Source organism: Rhinolophus sinicus, chromosome 5 (assembly GCF_057876585.1).
Source record: "Rhinolophus sinicus isolate RSI-liver-muscle chromosome 5, RSI-T2T, whole genome shotgun sequence".
Lineage (NCBI taxonomy): Eukaryota > Metazoa > Chordata > Mammalia > Chiroptera > Rhinolophidae > Rhinolophus > Rhinolophus sinicus.
Genome location: NC_142505.1, coordinates 89714804 through 89734517, shown reverse-complemented (window position 1 = coordinate 89734517; position 19714 = coordinate 89714804). Strand labels below are relative to the sequence as shown.

Here is a 19714-nt window from a genome sequence, read left to right as displayed (position 1 = left end):
CCCAGTTTTCCAGACCTGCCTACTGACCTCCTGCCAGGCAGAGGTCTTCCTGTGGCTGGGGACAGGCTTGTCCTGCCTCAGATCATCCCAGCCACCATCTGTCCTCAGCATCAGGGGTGGGGGTAGTTAAAACATCAGTCAGCCCTGCCAGTCTCTCAGAGGATGCAACAGCTCTGGGAGCAGGTGGCTGAAACCCAGCCTTTACTATGTGCTAAGCCCTGTGCTAAACACAATTCTGAGCCAGATTAGAGTATTTATTTCCATTTGATAATGGGAAAAGGCTGACGCTCAGAGAGGCTAAGTAACTTGCGTGAAGTCTCACAGCTTAGAAGTGGTGAAGCTGGAGCCCGGGCCATCTGAGAAAACCTGTTACTAAACAGAGTCATAGCTGAAGCGTGGCACTCCAGCCCACAGTACCCCACCTCCAGAGTGGGGTGTTCAGTGGGGTGCTGGCAGGTGCTAGTAAGGAGCTTCTGGGTCGTGAAGCCTGGGGAATGCTGGATTAAAGATTCAAGAGAGTTTTTTGCTGTGAGACTTGTCAGAGCATTTAATGTGCCACAGCCTCTTCTAGAAGGGCTGTGCCTGCAGGACTTCCCAAATTTCCTTGACTAGAGCCATTTCTTTTTGGTAAAAAAGTGTTACAGATGGGTAAACAAGGCCCAGAAAAGGGACACAGTTACCCCAGGGTCACACGGCAAATGTTTTTGAAGATCAGAAAACTAGATTCACTCACTGCTAGCCACCCTTCTGCCATCCCTCTTCCTGTGCTCCTGGAACCCTGGTCCTTTCCCTGGTATTACCTGGTTCCCATACCTGACATGTCTACAATCCTCGGTGAAGCCACAACTCCCAGGCCACCAGTAGGAGGAGAGAGAGAGTCTGCTGCTTTTCAGGGGCTCCTGTGCCAAAGGGATCCTCATGCCTTGTTGTCATGTGCCCCAGGAGCAAAGGGCAGGCAGGCAGGCGGGCTGTGCACACTTTTTATGGCTGGGCCACCTCCCAGAACAGTAAACAGAGGGGCAGGCAGCTGGCACCGGAGCCATCTAGGGAGTGAAGGCTTCACGTAGCAGACTCCTGCCCACCTCTGGAAGGGGGCTGAGAACAGCAGCTTTTCTCAGGAGTTTAGAAAAAATTATACTTCAAATTCATACTGCTAATATTCTTTTTTACCATTCCTCCCTTCTTGGCCAGACAGTACTCACCAGTCCTTTAGACCTCTGTTCAAACCTCTCTTTCTCTAGGAAGCCTTCCAGACCCTCCAGGATGAGCGGGGAGCCTGCTCTGGACTCCCTGGAGGCTCTGCTCCCTGAAACCCAGAGCATAGCTCAGACTGGGAACTTTTAGGGGGGCAAGGACTGTGCATTCACAGGCCCCGTTATGCCTGACACATAGGGGTGCCCAACAAATGTCATCTATTAAAAGAAAATGCTGAGCTGAAAGTATTTGAAAAATTCAAAAGGCTGATATATTGAGTCTGATGATTCTGCTTATAAAATGGACTTAAAATTTTACATAGTCTCAAAGGCTTACTCTAACAATGTTGTATTGGTCATTCAAATGTGTTTTAAAGGTGACCATGTTGTCGGCCGACAGAGGCTGGAAGGGATTGTGCAATTGTTAGGAAGTGTGAGGATGATTTATACTTAACATTTTCCTTTCATGCCATGTATAATGAGTTTTATACATCTTTAAAAAGAGAAAAAAAATTTATTCTTGAAGTTGATCCAAGAGATTCCACTCTATGTACAACACTTGCCCAGCTGTGAGCTCTCCTTGGTCCACAGAAAGTCCTCCGAGGGCCCACTGGGGCCTGGGCCCTGGCGGACAGCTTGGTGGAGTGAAACTTGGCAGGGTGGACTCTGCCTTTCTGTCCCCCTCCAGGGGTCTCCCTCCCAACTGGAGGCCCCCCTGAGAATGCTAGTGAGGGTATATGGCTCTTCAACTCAGAGGAGACAGTCATCAGAGCCTGTGGCTCAGGCACAATCCAACGGGCTTTGTGCTCTGCTTCAGCCTAGAAAGGGTTCAGGGCGGGCTAGGACGGGGGCAGGTAGAGGAGGAGGCAGGTGTGAGCCGACGGCATCCCCCCCATAGGTCATGGTCTGCAAGGATTCCGTCTTCCCTTAGCTCCATCTCCTTTCTCCAGGGTCAATCTAGTCCCTAAATAGCCTTCCACCCTTAAACCCGTGGAGAAGGAGGTAGGGCTTGGGGACGTATCTTGGCTCCACCACCCATTCCTCTGAGGACTGAGACCTCCCACCCTGAGCTCCCTTATCCCCATGAGGCCTAGAGCACAGGAGCTAAGAAAAGGTCCTAATCCAACAGGCTCACTGCACAGATGGGCCAAGGGGAGGCAGGGGCTGGGTGGGTGACTTGTCCAAGGCCCCCCAGAAGATCAGTGTCAGGGAGGGGACTCAGCCCAGGCCTCCTGGGCCCCCTCCAGGAGCCACATTCCTAGCACCTGAGCCCCCGGGCCCCCAGCCCACAAAGCTGGGCAGGGGGCTATGGCAGATACTCCTCCTTGACAGGCATTGGGGAGGAGGCGCCCAGGAGGCTGGTGGAGCTGGGGCACAGGCCCCCCAAGGGCGGCCCAGTGGGAGTGGGGGTGACTTCGTGGGCTGGGGGGGGTGGCTGCGGGGGCTGCTGCTGTTGCTGCTGCTGCTTCTTCTTGTTCACTTTGCGCTCCTTTGCCCTCCGGTTTTGGAACCAGATCTTCACCTGTGATGTCAGAAAACGATGGGTGGTGAGGAGACCCAGAAACAGAGTGAGAGAAGAGAGGGAGGACAGCTGAGATCTTATTTCTTGACGTGGTGTTTGTGGCCTCCCTCCTGTCCCAGCCACCTAGACCATTCATGGGCCCTGAACAAATTCTCCCCTCCAGAACTTGCTCCCCTAAAGATAATTTTCTCTGTAACTTTCTTCCTCCCCATCTTCCAAGGTCATGGTCTAACATGCCCTCCTCCAGGAAGCCTTCCCTGGTCTCCCTGTGGCTGCTCCCTCCTCTGGATTTAAACAGCACTGATCATAGCCTGCTGTAGCCTATCGCTAATCAGATCTCCTATCCTCCTATTGGGGTTCAGGGATGTTGGGTTTTGTGGGGGTGGGGGAGGATTTGGCAGTAGCTCCATTTCTGCTATGCTGTGTGACCATGGCCAGGAGACTCAACCTCTCTGTTACCCACCCTTGACTGAGCTTCATAATCTGCCTGTAGCCTGAAGGCCAGACTCCCAGTACTACTCCTGTGGCTAAAGTTGAGACACCCACACACCTGCCGTTCAGTGAGCCCCAGATTGGCGGCCAGCTCTGATTTCCGCCGGATGGTGATATAACGGCTATAGTGGAACTCTTTTTCCAGCTCCAGGCGCTGGTGGTCCGTGTAGACCACGCGGTACTTGTCCTTGGTCCGAGTCTTACCTGAGAAGCAGGGGGGCCAGGAGGGAAGGTGAGTGGGGAAGGGGAGTCTGCAAAAGGTCCAGGCAGGGCCCCCAGCCCCCTAAAGGAGGACCCTGATGTGGGGAGGGAGGTCTACCCCAGCCCTGGGGGTGACAATCATTCCCCCAGGTTTAGGCTCAAAGGCCCCCAACCTGAAAGGCAAGCACTGCTCCATGGCCATTTGGGGAGGAGCCGAGGCTCAGAGAAGAGAAGCAACTTGCTCAGGATTACACAGCAAGCTGGTGGTGGAGTTAGGTTTTCAATGCCTGCCTCCCGACCCAGAGCCCTAGTCTGATCCCAGCTCCGCCAGCTTTCACCCAGCAGCTTCCAGACGCAGCTGCACAACAGACACTCCGGGGGCTTGTGGAAAACACAGCTTCCAGAGCATCCCTGACACATGAGTCAGAAAGTCTGGGGGTGGGATCTGCATTTTTAATAAGTTCCGCAGGTGGTTCTGTTTCAGGGTCCTCAGGCCACAAGTATGAACATGAGTGACGTAGAGGGATATCTGGCAGGTAAGGGCAGATTGAGACAAGTGAGATGGCAGCTGTTCCTTTCTCCTGTGCAGAAGAAAGTAGAGAAGAGTCACTGCAGGCAGAGGCGGGAGCTTGCTGAACTGTCCTGGGGTGTATGGAACATCGAATCCTGTTGAATGCAGCTGCTGGTGACCCTCGAGGACCTGGCAGTTACCTCAAGAGGTCCTAGCTCTAGACACCAAGCTCTAGACACCAAGCTCTAGCCATGAGCTAGAGTAGCACCAGGGGCTTCCACATTCCCACCTGTGCCCAGACATAAAGCAGGAGTGACTCTGCTCAGTCCCCAATATTTACCGAGCCCTTGCTGTGAGCCAAGCACTGGGCTACACCAGTGAGCAAAACCAAAGAAAAGAAATCCAGAGCTCTAGGCGGCGGGAATAGCAAATGCAAAGGCCCTGTGAGGTGGGAGCATGCCTGACGTCTGACATGTGTGAGAAACAGTGAGGTGTGGCTGGGGTGCAATGAACAAAGAGAGAGGCAGGTTGCCCAGGACCTGATGAGCCATGGAAAGGACTCTGGGTTTTACTCTGTCTGGGATGGGAGCCATGGCAGGGGTCTGAGCAGAAGAGACAGGAGGTCTGATGTAGGTTTTAATATAGCTCTGACTGCTGCAAGGAGAACAGATTGGCCAGAGGAAGCGGGAAGCACCAAGAGACCTGCAGTAACCCAGGAGAGAGAAGGCAGTGGCTTGGCCTCTAGTGGGGCTCAGTCTGGCGCCAGGAACTGGGTTTGAGGACCAATTGGGGTTAATGTCAGGGTTTCCTTGGGGCTGGGATCAGAGGTCTGTCTGGAGAGAATATTAAGAGTCATGCTTGGCCTGGACTGATGTGAGGGCCTGACAAAACACCAGTTTCCTTTGTAAGAGGCTGAGCACATGGCTATAAATAGGAGGCACACGCAAGTGCTTTCGGATCCAACGCATGCGTCCCACCAGAGCATGGTGGGTCTTGGAAGAACCATCGACCTCCTCCCACTTCACCCAAGGGCTCCCACAACAGTCTGGCCTTCACCTATGGGTCACAGCTCTGGCCTTGTCTGTCCTGCAGCACCGCTGTTCTAACTGTCCCCCACCCCCTCCACCAAGCCCACGCAGCTTGGCAGGACAGTGCTGGGCTACTCAGGAGCCAAACGGTTTTGTGGAGGACGGGAGACAGCAGATGTTCCTGGGCTCTGTTCCCTGGGTTTGCTGCCAGAGCCGCGGAACCGCACTGGACACTTCCCCATCCACTGCCCTCCGCTCGCTGCCTAGTGCAGCACGGGACAACCGCGGCCCTCAGCCAGGCCTGGCCCAGAAAGGGACAAGGGAGTGGCTGCTGAGGCCCTGGTCCAGATGGAGCCCCTCCTTGGCCTAGAAAATTCAACAGCAGCTCAAAAACAATTCTGCCTACCACCACCACCTCCACCAGAGCCTAGCAGAGTTCTGAACCCACAGACACACTGGGTTCGCTGGGCTAAAGCCAGAAGGGATCATGGGAGTTTAGTATCCTCCCATTTTATAGATAAAGAGACCGAGGTTCAAGCTGGTTATACGGCTGCTGGAAAGCCAAATAAAAGAGGCCCAGTGAGTCCTTCTAGTCCAGCCTCTGGGTGCAGTCAGGGTCACTGAAGCCCCAGGCGGGCATGGACTTGCCAAAGGCCATGTCACCTGGCTTAGAGTCCTTGCTCCCCATTCTTGTTCATAACTCTTCACCCCATCAGGTTTAGGGTCCACAGAGCCTGCCCCAGAGCCTCCCTAAGTGTAGGCAGCAGGGATCAAACACCCATCTACGTGTACTTCTGGGAAGGGAGGGGCCTGCCCATGGTGAGGGCAGCTCCAGAGAGCCCTGGACTGGGGCTGGAGGGTCTGCAGCCTGGGGGGCCTTGAAAATGCCCCTAAGACTCACAGCCCGAGGTGGAGCATGAGGCTCCCTGGCCCTCCAAACCTCAGTCTGAGAAATTACGGGTAGTGATTATGAAGTCACCTGTTCCCTCAGGCACCCAGCTCTCACTGCCATCTCTTCCCAGGAGCAAGCAGGAATCCCATTACACCCATTTCACAAATGGGGGGAATTGAGGCGCAGAAAGGGGCTCTTGCTGAGGGTCATCCGCCTGGTAGTGGTATGAACCCAGGCTCAAGTGTCCTGACCTCCAGCTCCGCTCTTCCCAGAGTGGGGGTGGGACTAGATGGGAGACAGGGCTCCAGCTCCATAAGTACTCCTGTCTGTGCTAGCAAGACTGCCGGTGAAGACCCAGCCCACAAGCCCTGTCCGCCATTCTCTGTGCCCAAGAGAGGGCTGGTAAGTTCAGGAACCGACTGGTCAACTTTTATCTCACGGAGCTGCTCAAAGCCCAGAGTTTTATCACTAAGAAAATGGTTCTGCCCAAGAACACACAGTTTGCTCTCACACTGTGTGGCCCAGGAACCAGAGAACACCATATGCTGTCCAGGGAGTGATAACGGGAGCATGCCCCTTGGAGTCCACGTTGGTGAGGGCCAGTCTCATTTAACATTCACAACCCCTTTAGCCATGGATCCCACTTCCTGGAATAGAGCCCACAGACAAATGCCCAAAGCTGTAGCTGTTTCAAACAGCACTAGATTAAAAACAATGTACATGCCTACAATTAGGGGATGTGTTAAATAAGAGATGGTATATCCATGGAGAGGAGCATTAGGCAGTCATTCAAAAACAAAATTGGAAAGCTCCATATGTACCAATATGGAGCAATTTCTAAGATATATTGTTAAGTAAAGAAACAAGACACTGAATGTTGTCAATAGCATGCTACTGTTTTGTATAAAAATGGTGGGATACACACACACACACGTTTGTGCACCCATAGAGTTCTTCCTGAAAAAATATACAAGGAGCCATTAGCAGGGGCTGCCTCTGGAGAGGGGAGCCTCAGGTAGGAGGGACTCATGGATGTTTCAATTTTTGCCATGTGCAGATGTGAATTTGTACTTCTAATGACAGTTAGGAGCCCTGGGCTCCAGTCCCAGCTCTGGGCCAGAACTCCTGAATTTCCTGTGCCACCCTCCCCTCCCCCTCCTGAGAGCACCTGGGAGTCCAGCAGGGACGGGGCAGGGAGGTGCATGAGAGTGGCGGGGCGGGGAGAGGGCCCGGGATCAATGATTTACAGGCCCCTGGGACGCTGGGGCTAAGGGGGAGGCCGGGCTCCTGTAACAGGTGTCTGTTAGGGGCCATCCCTCCCAGCCACCTCATGAATAACCCTCTGGGCTAGATGCCAGTGTGAGTGGGTGAGGGGAGGATAGGGAGCCCCCCCAGTTCTTCAGAGGTGAGCACAGGGGGAAGAGCCTTGGATAACTCACCCACGTGAGAGACGTTGTCTCTGCTCTTGCTTTGGGACTCGAGGAATGGCCCACCCACGTGCACCAAGCTTCTGTGGAGGGAGCAAGTCCCTCATTCCCTAAAGCGTGCACGGCAGAGGCCCTGGGAAGCTCCAAGCTAATGGTTCCAAACGCCTGTCCAACCGCCTCAGAACCGCCTGGGATGCTTATTGAAAGTACAGATTCTAGTCTAGAAATTCAGATTCTGTGGGGCTTAAATGGCGCTCAGGGACTTGATACATGAATAGCTCTCAGGTGACCCTGACATGTGGTTGGTTGGGCAAGCAGGACTCTGGGGCTGTGCGGTACAGCATCTCACTGGCTGGGTGATCTAGGACAGTCACCTCACCTCTCTGCGTCTCATTTTCTGTATCTATAAAATGGGGATAATTAATGATGGCCAACGTGTCCACATGTCAGGTACTTTGCGTACATCTCTCAACAACCTATGAAATTGTGCGACTGTTATCCCTATTTTATAGACGGGGAAACTGCGGCTCAGAGAGTCCCACACATTTGGCAGGTGATACTGAAACCCAGGTCTGTCCAGCCTCGGAAACAGTATTAGAACCTATCACATAGTGTAAGGTCTCCCATAATTATGTCCCACCCTGGGGGTGGACAGGGGGTCACTTGAGATGGATGGGCGATGCCTAGCGCAGTACTGGCATGCAGTAGGTGCAAGGCGGAGGACAGATCTCATTCGTTTCCAATAGTGGCAGGACAACCATATGGCAGGAATGCTGGGGAATGATCTGTGCAATGGGTGGTATGTTGGACGAGACTATTTATTTATAAGGTCCCTTCCAACTTGGAAACATGAAGCTCCCAATGTTTGTTGATTCTCTGATTGTGTTTCTTATTATTGCTGAAAGAATTCGGAGACTGATTTCCCCGTCTGACAGTCTAGATATGGGCCTGCCCAGATGGAGGATAGGGGGCAGGAGCCACTGCAGCCTTCAGTGGGGCCTCCCCATCCAGCCTGGACCAGGCAAGGACAAAGTTCAGCATCTGCCTCCAGGGCGGGGTGGGTGGCTCCAGGAAAATCAAGTGGACTTTGGGTCAGCACTTCCTTTACCCTCTTCCTGTTGGCTTTGTGGCCCTGAGGGATGACGCTGCCAACTCTGGCCCTCAGGGTTTCGAACACAAATCCAGTCCTGGACCTCTGTGACCCCTCCCTGTGTGGTCCAGCCCCAATTGGCTGTGCATCAAAATTCCCTCCAACACACACACACACACACACACACACACACACACACACAGGCACATATGAGCACACGGAAGTTAAAAATACGTATTCCCAAGCTGCACCCCAGACCTACTGCATCCTGACCTCCCTGCCATCTTTCACAAACATGCTGGGGGATTCTGAACCACCAGCTGGAGCCAGTAGGTCATGGTCCCAGTCTGTACCATCTGTGTGGCCTTGAATAAATCTCTTCTCCTCTCTAGGCCTCAGTTTCTCCTGTGCATCAGAAGAAGGTTGGGGTGTCAGCTCTGAGGGCCCTATAGATTCTGAAGTTCTGTGCAGCTCTGAGCCCTCCTATAAGGACCAGACACACACACACACACTCACGCCCTCACTGTCCACCACCCACAGGAAGGGCACGGACGGCACATCCTCCAGCCAAGTCCCTCAGACACACGTGGGGCAGGAGGAGCCAGGGAGTTCCCTCATGTCTGTAGTGCTGGTCTGGGGAGGACAAAGACAAGTGCAAGCTCTGGGGCCTTTGGCAGGAGTGGCTCAGGGAAGGGACAGGGAACAGGGTGGCCATAGAATCCTACTGCAGAAAGTCCCAGAAACTGGAGTGGGGAAGGAAAGAGATGTACTTCACTAGAAGGATGGTGAGCATTTTTCAGCATATTGATGAAGTTGAAAGAATTGCAAATATGAGGAACATGCAACTAACTTTAATATAAAACACACGAGGTGTTACTCAGATAATATATATAAGAGGGCTACAAAGGTGGTGGCGCTTTGGGCGAGGGGCCTGATCCTAGCAGCTTTCCACTGTACTGAGATTTGGGGGAGTCTGGGTGCGCAAGGGTGAGTCCTAGACCTTGCTGGAGCGGAGACCTGCCCTAGGTCTGACCACCCTTAGTGAAGGAGTTGACAAGTGACTGAATTCCTTGGAGCCTTCCTTCCCGCTGGGGGACAGAATGGATGCGAAAGCAGTTTGTAAAGGGCAAAGAACTATGGAGATGACAGGAGAACTGAGCTATTTTCAGAAGCGGATGTTGGAGGCCTCCCCTGGGAGAGGGAGGAATGTCTCATGAGGGGAGCAGCAGGGCAAAGAACATGCTGGCCTGGGCATGGGGAGATCTGGCCAGGCCACCAGCTGGACGGGGATGCTCAGTTTGAGTCTGTTTCCCGCTCTGTACTACCATCTGTCCAGATGTTTCCCCATCTGTAGTACCAGGGGGTGGGACCTCTGCTGTGGCAGCCCTGACCTGGCCAGTTTGATGATAAATAGACAGCTATCCCTCCCGGGCTATGAAGCTTTCTGCTGGACCCACAATTGCGTCCTGTTCCGGCTGATTTGTTGGTCCCGAGCCCTATCACAATTCCTCATTCACGCCTACAGCAGGGGTGAGGCTGGTATGGGGTTGGGGGAAAATGGCCTGGCCAGCTACATTCAGAAGCCCTGCAGCCTTAGGCCAGCTTTTCCTCCCCCACTGTCACCCTCCTTCCTAATCACAGGGCTCCGTCAGCACTGCACCCTCCTCCTCCCAGGCCACCGGGTGTCATCGCCTGCCCTATCTTCTTCCTGGAGGTCCACAGTCTGACGTGGGTCTGGGAGGCCGCAAAGAGGGCAGAGCCTACAGCGTCAGACAGATCCGATGCTTCTCACCCAGCCTGGCCTGGTGCCTGTGGTGCGAACCCAGGCGAGTCACTGAACCTCTTTGGATCCCAGTTTATTCATCTGTAAAGTGAGGACGTGAATTCATCCTTCGACACGGTGGTTGCAGAGATTAGATGTGATAATGTACTTAACAAAGTAATTATTAATAAAAGCTAGCTATGATGATGATGATTTCAGAGACAGGAGAGATTCCTCAATGGAGAGTAAGGAGCCCATCCAGAGTGGGTCACTACTCTAGGAAATCTTGAGAAGGACTTTTCTGCGCTGTCCTATATGACGGCTACTAGCCACATACGGCCATTTAAATTAAATTACATAAAATTAAAATTTAGGTCGTTAGTCACACTGGCCATATTTCAAGTGCTCAAAAGACACATGCAGCAAGTGGCTAGAATACTAGACAGATACAGAGCATTTCCATCAACACAGAAAGTTCTATTGGACAACGCTGCTAGACCAAACTCCTAGCAAGGGCCAGATGCCCAAAGCTGCATAGCACGCTGCGCTTGTACCACTCTGCTTGGTACCTTGGTAGCCTGTTCTTGCATCTACCACCCATTTACTCCTTTTTCTACAGGGGCACCAAAAATAAGGGGAATTCTTGGTCCTGAGCAGCCCTTCTAAAACTTGTAACTTTGTCCCTCCAAGTCTCTCTGAGCTGTTTCCTGGTGGAGTTTCCAAGTCTCTGCCCTGCCCTGGCCATCCTCTAGTACGGAAGTGAAGTCCCTGCCCACGTCTGCAGGCGTGGGTCCTGGAGTCTCCTACTGTGGGTGCAGATATAGGGACGGGCTCTGCACTCCCGCCCTTTTCTAGTTAAATGTGTGACCTTGGCAGGTCCTCTCCCCTCAGGGCCTGGCTCCTTTATACGCTCCCTAAGGGTAGGCACCCTGCCACTTTCCTCACCCAGTCCTATAACAGTGGCTGGCACACAGTGAGTACTTGACAGATCTTGTTGAATATGTAACACAAGCCTACTTACTACTTCCTGGTCTTCCTGACCCCGATAAATAGCTACCATCCCATAGCTACTCAGGGCAGAAGTCTCAGCGGCACTTCCCTGCTCCCCACATGCAATCCATCAGCTGGTCAGCTCAATCTCCAAAGGAAATCCTTCTGTCCAGCTCCACTGCTCCCACAGCCTTAGTCAAAGCCACTAACCTAATGCAAATGTGCTGCTCTGGGGTCAGAAATACCTGCATTTGGAAAAATGCTGAGCACACACTGAGCACTCAATAGATGCTAATTCATATTATTATTACTATTAATAATTACATATTATTAACTGATTTGTTAAATAGTTCATTCCCTTTTTCATGGGTGAGGGGCAGATTAAAGACAAACACATGAAATAATTACGAAAGGGGATTAGTATGAAGGAAAACAAGCATAGAGCTGAGAGCTAGATTAAGTGGTGGGAGGCCTACTTTATTTAGCTTGGGGGAGGTCTCCTGAAGGAGACAACATTTAAGCCAAAACCAAAAGGTCGATAAGGAGGTTTTCTCATCAATGGGGAAGAATCTTCTTGGAAGAGAAAACAGCATGTGCAAAGGCCCTGAGGCAGACAGTAGCAGAGTCAGGGTCAGACAGTGCTAGATCCCTGAGGGGACCCTGTCTGCCTTAGTCTGGCTGGACTCTCCAGGACCTAGAAAAATGTTTGGCACAGAAGAGACACAGAGAATATTACTGCCCTCAGGCCTGCCTTAATAAATGAATGAATGAGAGAGGCACAGGATGAGGCCGGAGGTGCTAGCAGAGCTCTGAGCCCTGAGGTGAGGGCTTTGGATTTGATTTCAAGAGCAATGGGAAGTGCCTGGAGGGTGTTGAGCCTGGAGCGCCAGTCTCGGCTTTCACCAATGTTTGCTCCCTCTCTGCTGATGCAGAGGGGTCTGTGTGCCCCCTGACAGGCTCCAGGGATGGATGAGTGTGGCATAGGAAGTTAGCATGTGAACATGCTGATGGACCTGACTCCAGACACAACTGTTTCCAACTCCCAGGAGTTTCACAACAGAATCTTGAGGGGCCAGACCATGATGATGACTTCCTCCTGACAGGCCAGACACTACTGCTAACAGAGCCATTTTGGACCTTCCGAATGACTCCCTTGGCTCTCAGCAGAATATCTGCCAAAGCGGGGGAGAAAACACTCAACCAAAAACAGCCTTCTGCCACCTTCTAACTGGGTCATTCCTCTTCCCAGCTACATCTGAGAGATGAGGTGTCACATGGAGCTTCTGCCTTGAGAACCAGTTTTAAATAGCCCGGCCCCTGCTGTGCCCTCCCTCCCCCTCCAGGCTCTTATAGCTCTGCCCTGACTGGCCTCCATCCCCATACCCCCCAACCAGGGCTGGAATGTATATGGGGAGGGGGCTCAGGTTCTCATGCCAAGGGTGTTGCTTTACTTGATAGACTCTCCTTAGGCTGTAGTGTCTGGGTTTGAACCCTGCGCTGCTGCATCCCAGCTGTGTGAGCAAGCCACTGGACCCTCTCTAAGCCTCATTCAGTTTATCCGTAAAATGAGGCTACTAACAGATCCTCGCACCTCTTAGAGTTATTATGAGGCTTAGGTGAAATCACCCATGCAAAGTTCTTGGCACAGTGCCAGGCACACGGTAAGGACTCACAATTCTCAGCTTTATCATAAACTCCTACTATGGGCAAGGCATGGTGAGAAGGATGGGACTGATTAGAACTGGTCCTTGAGGGCAAAACAGATGGTGGATAGTAGGGATAAACAAGACAGTCCGTTGCAAATGATGTTAAAACAAGGGCCTGATACAGTGCGGGGAGGGGAGAAACCAAGAGGGGCTTCCAGAGGAGGTGGCCTTGGAGAAGGAGCAGCATTTGAGCTGGTGAAGATGTAAAAGAGGGAAGGGAGGGTAGTTCAGGTTGAGGGACCCAGACTGGAGAGGCAGGGAGTGTGAGATGTGCGCTCAAGTGTACCTACTAAGGACTGGCAGAGATGGTCAGAGGCACCCACGTACTGAGTACCTACTATGTGCCAGGCTCAGGGCTGTGCTTTATAGGTACCATTCCATCAAGGTGCAACCCTATTATCCTAATGTTACAGTGGAAGAAACTGAGGCTCAGAGAAATAATCCAAGTTAATTTGCTTGACGTTAACGCAGCTTCTAACAAAATTGCAATCCTAGTTAAGGCCCAACTCTTAACTGTCCCCAGTAAGCATCTCTATATATCTAAGTAAACTAGTGGGCGAGTGGCTTCAATAGTAGGCTGGGGGCCAGGTATCAAGAGGGCTCTGAATGCCACAGAAACGGAGCTGGATTTTACAGCAATGAAATGGCATAAAATAAAATGGCAGTTCCATGGCAGTGGGGAGCCATGGGGTGCTCTTGAGCAGGGGAATGTGCCTTGAATAGGCAAATCTGGTAGTGGTTTAGAAGACAGCTGGGGTATCAGAGAAAGGCTGAGGATGAGAGGCCAGTCGGGGCAGAGCTATAAGGGTGGCTGTGGCAATGAGCCAAAGGAGAGGGTCTGGAAAGTGGTGGGGAGAGTGGGGTTCATCCCTCCACGGGCCTCAGTTTCTCCATCCGAAAGCTGAAGGCGTTAGACCAAGATCTAAACCCTGCTGCAAAGTATCATTATCTGAGTGAGTATCTCCCTAGCTGTGTGGGACCTTAGCTGTCCCAATGGGCCATTAACCTGTGAAGCACTGCTTCTTCACAAGGAATGGATGCTGAGCCTTCAACAGAAGGATGACTTAGAATCCTTTCCATGAAAACACTGGTATTTATAGATGCGAAGGGGGAAGGCAAAAGAAATAGAACCCCTTGTAGTCATTTCCTACCCTGGCCTGTCAAGCCACAGCAATCACTTGGAACAGGTTAATATTTTGATTATGGAATGAAGGCCAACAGCCTCTCCCTTATCTGCCCCATTTTCACTGACCCCTCCTTAGAATAAAGCTAGGGGCTTAGTCCCAGCCTCAGCTACACCAATCCCCCAGGTGAGGATGGCACTTCACTAACCCAGTGGGGAGAGGGGAGTAACCAGGCTTCTGCCATTGGCATGAGCTGCTTAGCTGGATGGTCATGGGTCCCATCTCCAGGGCTGGGACATCAGAAACCTGTGTCAAAGCGGAGATCTCACCTCTCCTCTCTTCCCCCAGAGTCGCCTTATTGTTCCTCATACTTGCTCTGTTTATTCATTCAACAAAATGTATTGAGCACCTAAACTAAATGCCATGCACTAAGCTAGATGTCTGACATATAGTGTTGGGTCAAATAGACATGCTGTGGACCGCATGGGCTTTTACCTTGGTGGGTGGGTGGGGGAACAGACAATACACAAGCAAATCAGCAAGGGAGTAATTGAAAGCAGGGCCAGTGCTCTGAAGGACACATAGCAAAGATTATCGAGGTATAAGGGGAGCCTTCCTCGGAAAATCATGGAAGAGATCTCTGAGGAGGTGAGCATTAAGCTGAGCCCTGAAGGGTAAGAAGGAGCTAGGCCTTACAAAGAGTCAGGGGAAAGAAGTCTCTGGGAAGAGGGAATAACATGTACAAGACCTGCAGTAGGACATGGCATGTCTGAAACACTGAAAAAAGGCTGGAATGGCTAGAGTTTGGTGACCAAGGGGAGAATGGCCTGGGGTGAGGTCAGGGACGCAGGCAGGGGCCAGATGCTGATGTTCTAAAGTCTTGTAGATGTCAAGAAGGAGTGTAGATTTTGCCCTAAATATGATGGGAAACCTTTCAGAAAATTTTAACTGACTCATCCAATATCTATTCCAGTCCAGCCTCCACTTGTCTGAAACTAGAACGTTCCTTAAAGTTTCTGGGCTTCATTCCCCATCTGTATGTCTGGTCTCTAACTGTCCAATTCAGATATTATAGAATGCTAGAGGCTCAGAGGGGAGGAAGAACGGACTGGCCAAGAAGTATGCCTTAAGACCTGGATTGGGGCCAGAGGGGGGTGTGTGGCACGCACTGACCTTCTCTGCCTTCTCTCTGCCATCCGAGAGAACAGCATGCGCTGACACAGGAAACCCCCGAGAGACACTGAAACACTGTCTCTTCACTGCCCAGAAGGAGAAACTGAGGCCAAAGAAGGGAGGGGCTTGGGGAGAATCTGTAACCCCACCCAATTCTACTCCATCTCAGGAGCACGGGTCAGTTAGATGCCTCCTGGGCAGACAGGCAGCTTTCTCACTTCCAGAAAGCCAAGGTTCCTGCCTCCTCGGCAGAATGGGTCTAACCTGGCTCCCGGAGCAGTCGCTTTCCTCAGGCGCCCCCACACCTCCCTTGGCCCTTCCTTCTACTGGGAGTAAAGAGAGAAAGGTCTTTTGCCTTTGGGCAGAGTTACTCCTAGGCCCTTTATTTACCTGGGACCAACAGTTCCCAAATAACTTTTGAGACCAGAAGCTGAGTAGTTGGCCTGGCAGCTCCTGTGGCCAGAAAGGAGGTGATTTGCGTGACTTCACACAGCCTAGAGGTTCCCCCAGGACTCTGCCTGTCCCTCACTGGCCCTCTCTCTACCCCTCACACAGTGATGGCCTCTCTTCAAGTCCTGCCCCTTGGAGAACCTCCCCATCCATCTCCAATGTCTCCTAATCAGCAGGAAGCAACACCTGGACTAGAGGAGCAGGAAAAGTGGGCTTCCTTCTCCAGGGAACAGACACCGAATTGCAGGAGGGTCAGTCGTCCCAGATACCTTCTCTCATAAAACCTAATTCAGGCTTCTCAACTGGGGTTTATGGATAAAGCTTCTGGGGGCCTCTAGAACCCATGAAATGGTCTGCCATATTCGGCAACACTTTTTTCTAGGGAGAAGACTTGTACTTTCTACTAGATTTTTCAAAGGGGTCCTTTTGTGACTCAAACAAAGGTACAAGACCTTTCCCTTTTATGTCACAGATAGTAAAACTGAGATCCAGAAAAGATGGCTGATGAAGAGAAGCTGTTGTTTAGAGGATTAGAGCTCAGGCTTGGTGGTCAATCTGACAGGGTTCAAGGCCCAGCTTCACCATTTACTGGTTATATGGTCTTGCACACATATTTACCTTCTCAATGCCATAGCTTCTTCTGAAAACTGGGGGTGATAATAGTATCTTTGATAATGTTATAAGAATTAAATGAGTTAATACATGCAAGATCTTACTTAGGTCAGTGCCCGATCCATTAGAAAGTGTTCCATAAATGTTAGCTGTCATAATTTAGCCAAGGTCACAGAAACAAGGGGCAGAGCAGGGGCATAAGCTCCAGTCCTCTGAGGCTTCTGTTGGCAGATAGGAGGTTCTGTGTCCTTGGGCCTCCCAAGAAGGTGGTTCTATTACAGCCAGACCTGTAGCTATTGATCAAGCCCTCCCCAGCATCTGCCCCCTGGGTGAGCTGGGCCTGTGTGGAGACACGGGGGTGAAGAAAGAGAGGGGTGGGGAAGTCCCAGGCTCACTCCCAGCTGTGGGAAGGGGAGGGCTGGACATCAAAGGGTGGGCAGGCCAACTTCCCGCCCCCCAGGCCAGGTGGCCTTTGTCAGGACAAGCCTGACACAGTCAGGACAATGGGGTATCATGTTCACTTTCCGGCCAACAGGAGTCACTACCGAGCCACCGCACAGCCTGTTACATGACAAAGGGGGGACCTATAAAGGAGGTCAGGCCGCCCCTCATTAAAGCTGGGCCTTTGTCCTGCCCCCTCCCCTGCCTTTGAAGAGGGTGGATCAGAGAGGCCTGCCTGGGGGCAGGAGGTTCACAGGCTCAGGAGCCAAACAGCAGCCACCTCCCCAACTGCTCCTGCTTTCCCCTCCCCCAGGGTCAAGAGTTCAGGAAAAGGCCCTGGGATAGGAAGGTAGGGAGCCCCCCACCCGCCAATATAACCAAAGAGGGTTCTTTTTCAGTCCAAAGGATATGACCCACCAATCTCTTAGCTGTCAGGATGGGGGGTACTGAGACCTGGAAAGGAAAGTGACCTGACAACGTTCTCCCAATCAGTGCACCGCGCATTCTGGGACGGGTTTGCAGCCTCTGCTTGGGGTTGGGATAGGGGTAGAAGAAACAGATGATGACCAGGGCCAGAGTTGCTAAAAGAGCCCTGGGATAAAAGTCTGGGGATCTGCGTTCTAGTCCCACATTTACCACGCAACCACATAGCGTATCTTCACTTCTCGTGGTCTCAGTTTCCCTACCGAGACAGAAAGGTTGTGCTTACTCAGGCTAGGATTCAGAAGGGGAAGCTGAGAGAACAGTTCCCCAGGGCTAGAGTGGTCAGGGAGGCCACCCTCCGGGAATCCAAGCAGGGCCAGGGCAGAGGTCAGACACCAGGTGGCCGTGGCCTCGCCCTAGCACCTGCGGGCGCCCAGGAGAACCGAGCGGAGGCGCAGGGCCAGGGAAGGGTCCTTACCGCTGCCACCGACGCCTCCGGCTGCCACACTGCGCCGCATCCACTCGTAGGGAGTCCGCCTTTGCGCTCCGGGCGAAGACGGTGCGCCCGGGCCGCCGAGGGGCTGCGCCAGGAGGCCTGGGCCAGGCCCAGGGGGCGCGGGCACCGGGCTAAAGTCCGGAGGGGGCCCGAATGCCAGCGGGACTGGGCTAGCAGCGGGGGCCGCGGGGCCCGGGCCATAGGCGGCCGCCCAGTCGTCCTTGGGCGCAGAGAAGGGTGCGCTCCAGGCCGCAGGGGGCGCCGGGGCCGGCTCCACGTGAGAGTAGCCGGTAAAGTCGGGGTACTGTGGGGGCCCGGGGAGCGGGGGCGGGGGCCCGTAGGCTTGCGTGCCCAGGCCCAGGCTCGGGGGCCTGGCGGGGCCCGGGTACACCGGAGAGTCTTTGTCCAGCACATAGCCCACGTACATGGTGGCCGCAGGGCCCCCCGCGCATGCTGGGCCCTGGAGCCGCCGCTGCCGGCCGCCCCGACGAGCAACAGCTCACCTGAACTCGCCGGCTCGGCCGCGGGGCCGCCCCACCCAGGCCTTTTATAGCCCCAGGCCGCCAGCGGCCCCAGCCGAGGCGGGTTTGCATTTCAAAGCGGGGGGAGCCTCCGGGCCACGAATCAAAGGGGGAAACCCGTCGGGGGCGGGGGTTCAAAAGGAGACAAATTGCCGCCCCAAGCGGGAGGTGGACCGGCCGGGGCCCGGAGGGGTGGGAGCTCGGAGCGCGCTTCCTGGGCGAGCTTCGAGGCACGCTAGGTGTGGGAGTCTCCTGTGAGGTCGGCCCTAGTGGCCCAAACACCTCGTCCTCCCTGGGGAGAAAGGGGATCAGCGGGGATGCAGGGGGACCCCAGGCCAGTGTCACACAGCCACACAAGTCCTGTGGCACACTCCAAAGTGAGCAGCTTGAGGTGAGGGGGGCAACCTGACTTCAAACAGGATTCCTGTCTGTAAGGTAGAGGGTCCTTAATCTTTTGGGGGCAGGGGTCACGACCCCTCTGAATCTCCGGTGAAAGCTGTAGATGTTTTTACTAGGAAAACGCACATGTGCACATACACGAGTCTGCATACAGTTGGGGAGTTGGCTTGAATTGGCTCTCCAGATCAAGGAGGGTTGATCTCTCCTACCCTTAAGGAGGTGGGATGGGAGCATCTTTGAGGGACAGTCTAAGGAACTTTTCACAATTCTCTTGCCGATCCCCTACACGCCCCCCCTTTAATTTTAATGAGAAATTTCAAACATACGCAAAAGTAGAATTGTATGGTGAGCTGCTGTACACTCATCTCCCAACTTCATCCATTATCAAGACTTTGTCACGTATTTCGTCTCCCCCGCTCCTTTTTTTGCTCAAGTATTTTAAAACACACTTCAAACATGTCATTTTACCCCTATATACTTCAGCATGCATCTCTAAAACACGTGGACAATTTCATTATCACACCCAAAAAATTAACACAAATCCCTGGGTGTTATCTAGCACCCAGTTCATAGTCAAAGTTTTCCAGTTCATTAAAAAATGGCTTTTTAACAGCTGTTTTGTTGGTTTGTGTGAACTAGGATCCTAAAACCCTGATCCATTTATTATAGCTGGGGACCCCTTGGTATTTTAAATACTTCGTACCCCCTCACCCCAATTAAAGTCTGGGAAATATTTCACAGCTACCCAAGTTGGGGGTGGTAAAAGTTGAGGGGCAATGAGTGAACTGGGAGTGCAGAGCAAGGTTGAGGGGTTTGGGGAAGAATTCATGAAGAACAGCATTCTGGGTCAGAAAGTGTGGAGGAGATGGGTTCCCTCCCCACAGTGGGTTCAGTGCCAAAGAGCTGCTCAGAAGCCCCCTATGGGATTTGATCCTCTGACATTTCTTGGGGCTCCCTAAATGTCCACGGTCATGTAGCCCCCAGAGGTAGACAGAATCAGGGGTCTTGGCTGTTCAACCTGTCTCTCCCTTTGGTGACCACGTTGGTGGGGGCAGGTCAGCATCATTTCAGGGCTAGACCCAAGGGTCAGGATAAGGACACAATTTACAGGGCCAAGTGCAAAACAACAATGTAAGATCCCTTATTCAAAAATTATTCAGAATTTCAAGATGGCAACAGCAGAATGTTCAACCAAGCGCAGGGGCCCTTCTAAATGCTGGGCCCTGTGTGACTGCACAAGTAACCCACCCATGAAGCTGGC

The 19714-nt window shown here is 52.8% G+C and overlaps 1 protein-coding gene across 1 annotated transcript; it reads right to left on the bottom strand.

Annotated features, from left to right (window-relative positions):
* Positions 1 to 1838: 1838 nt before the first annotated feature.
* Positions 1839 to 17960, bottom strand: CDX1 (caudal type homeobox 1). The gene is made up of 3 exons (XM_019734303.3): positions 17516 to 17960; positions 3266 to 3411; positions 1839 to 2715 (listed from the first exon to the last, which is right to left on the bottom strand). Exons 1-3 carry the CDS (start codon positions 17958 to 17960, stop codon positions 2500 to 2502), a joined length of 807 nt encoding a protein of 268 aa, XP_019589862.3. The 3' UTR covers positions 1839 to 2499.
* Positions 17961 to 19714: the final 1754 nt, after the last annotated feature.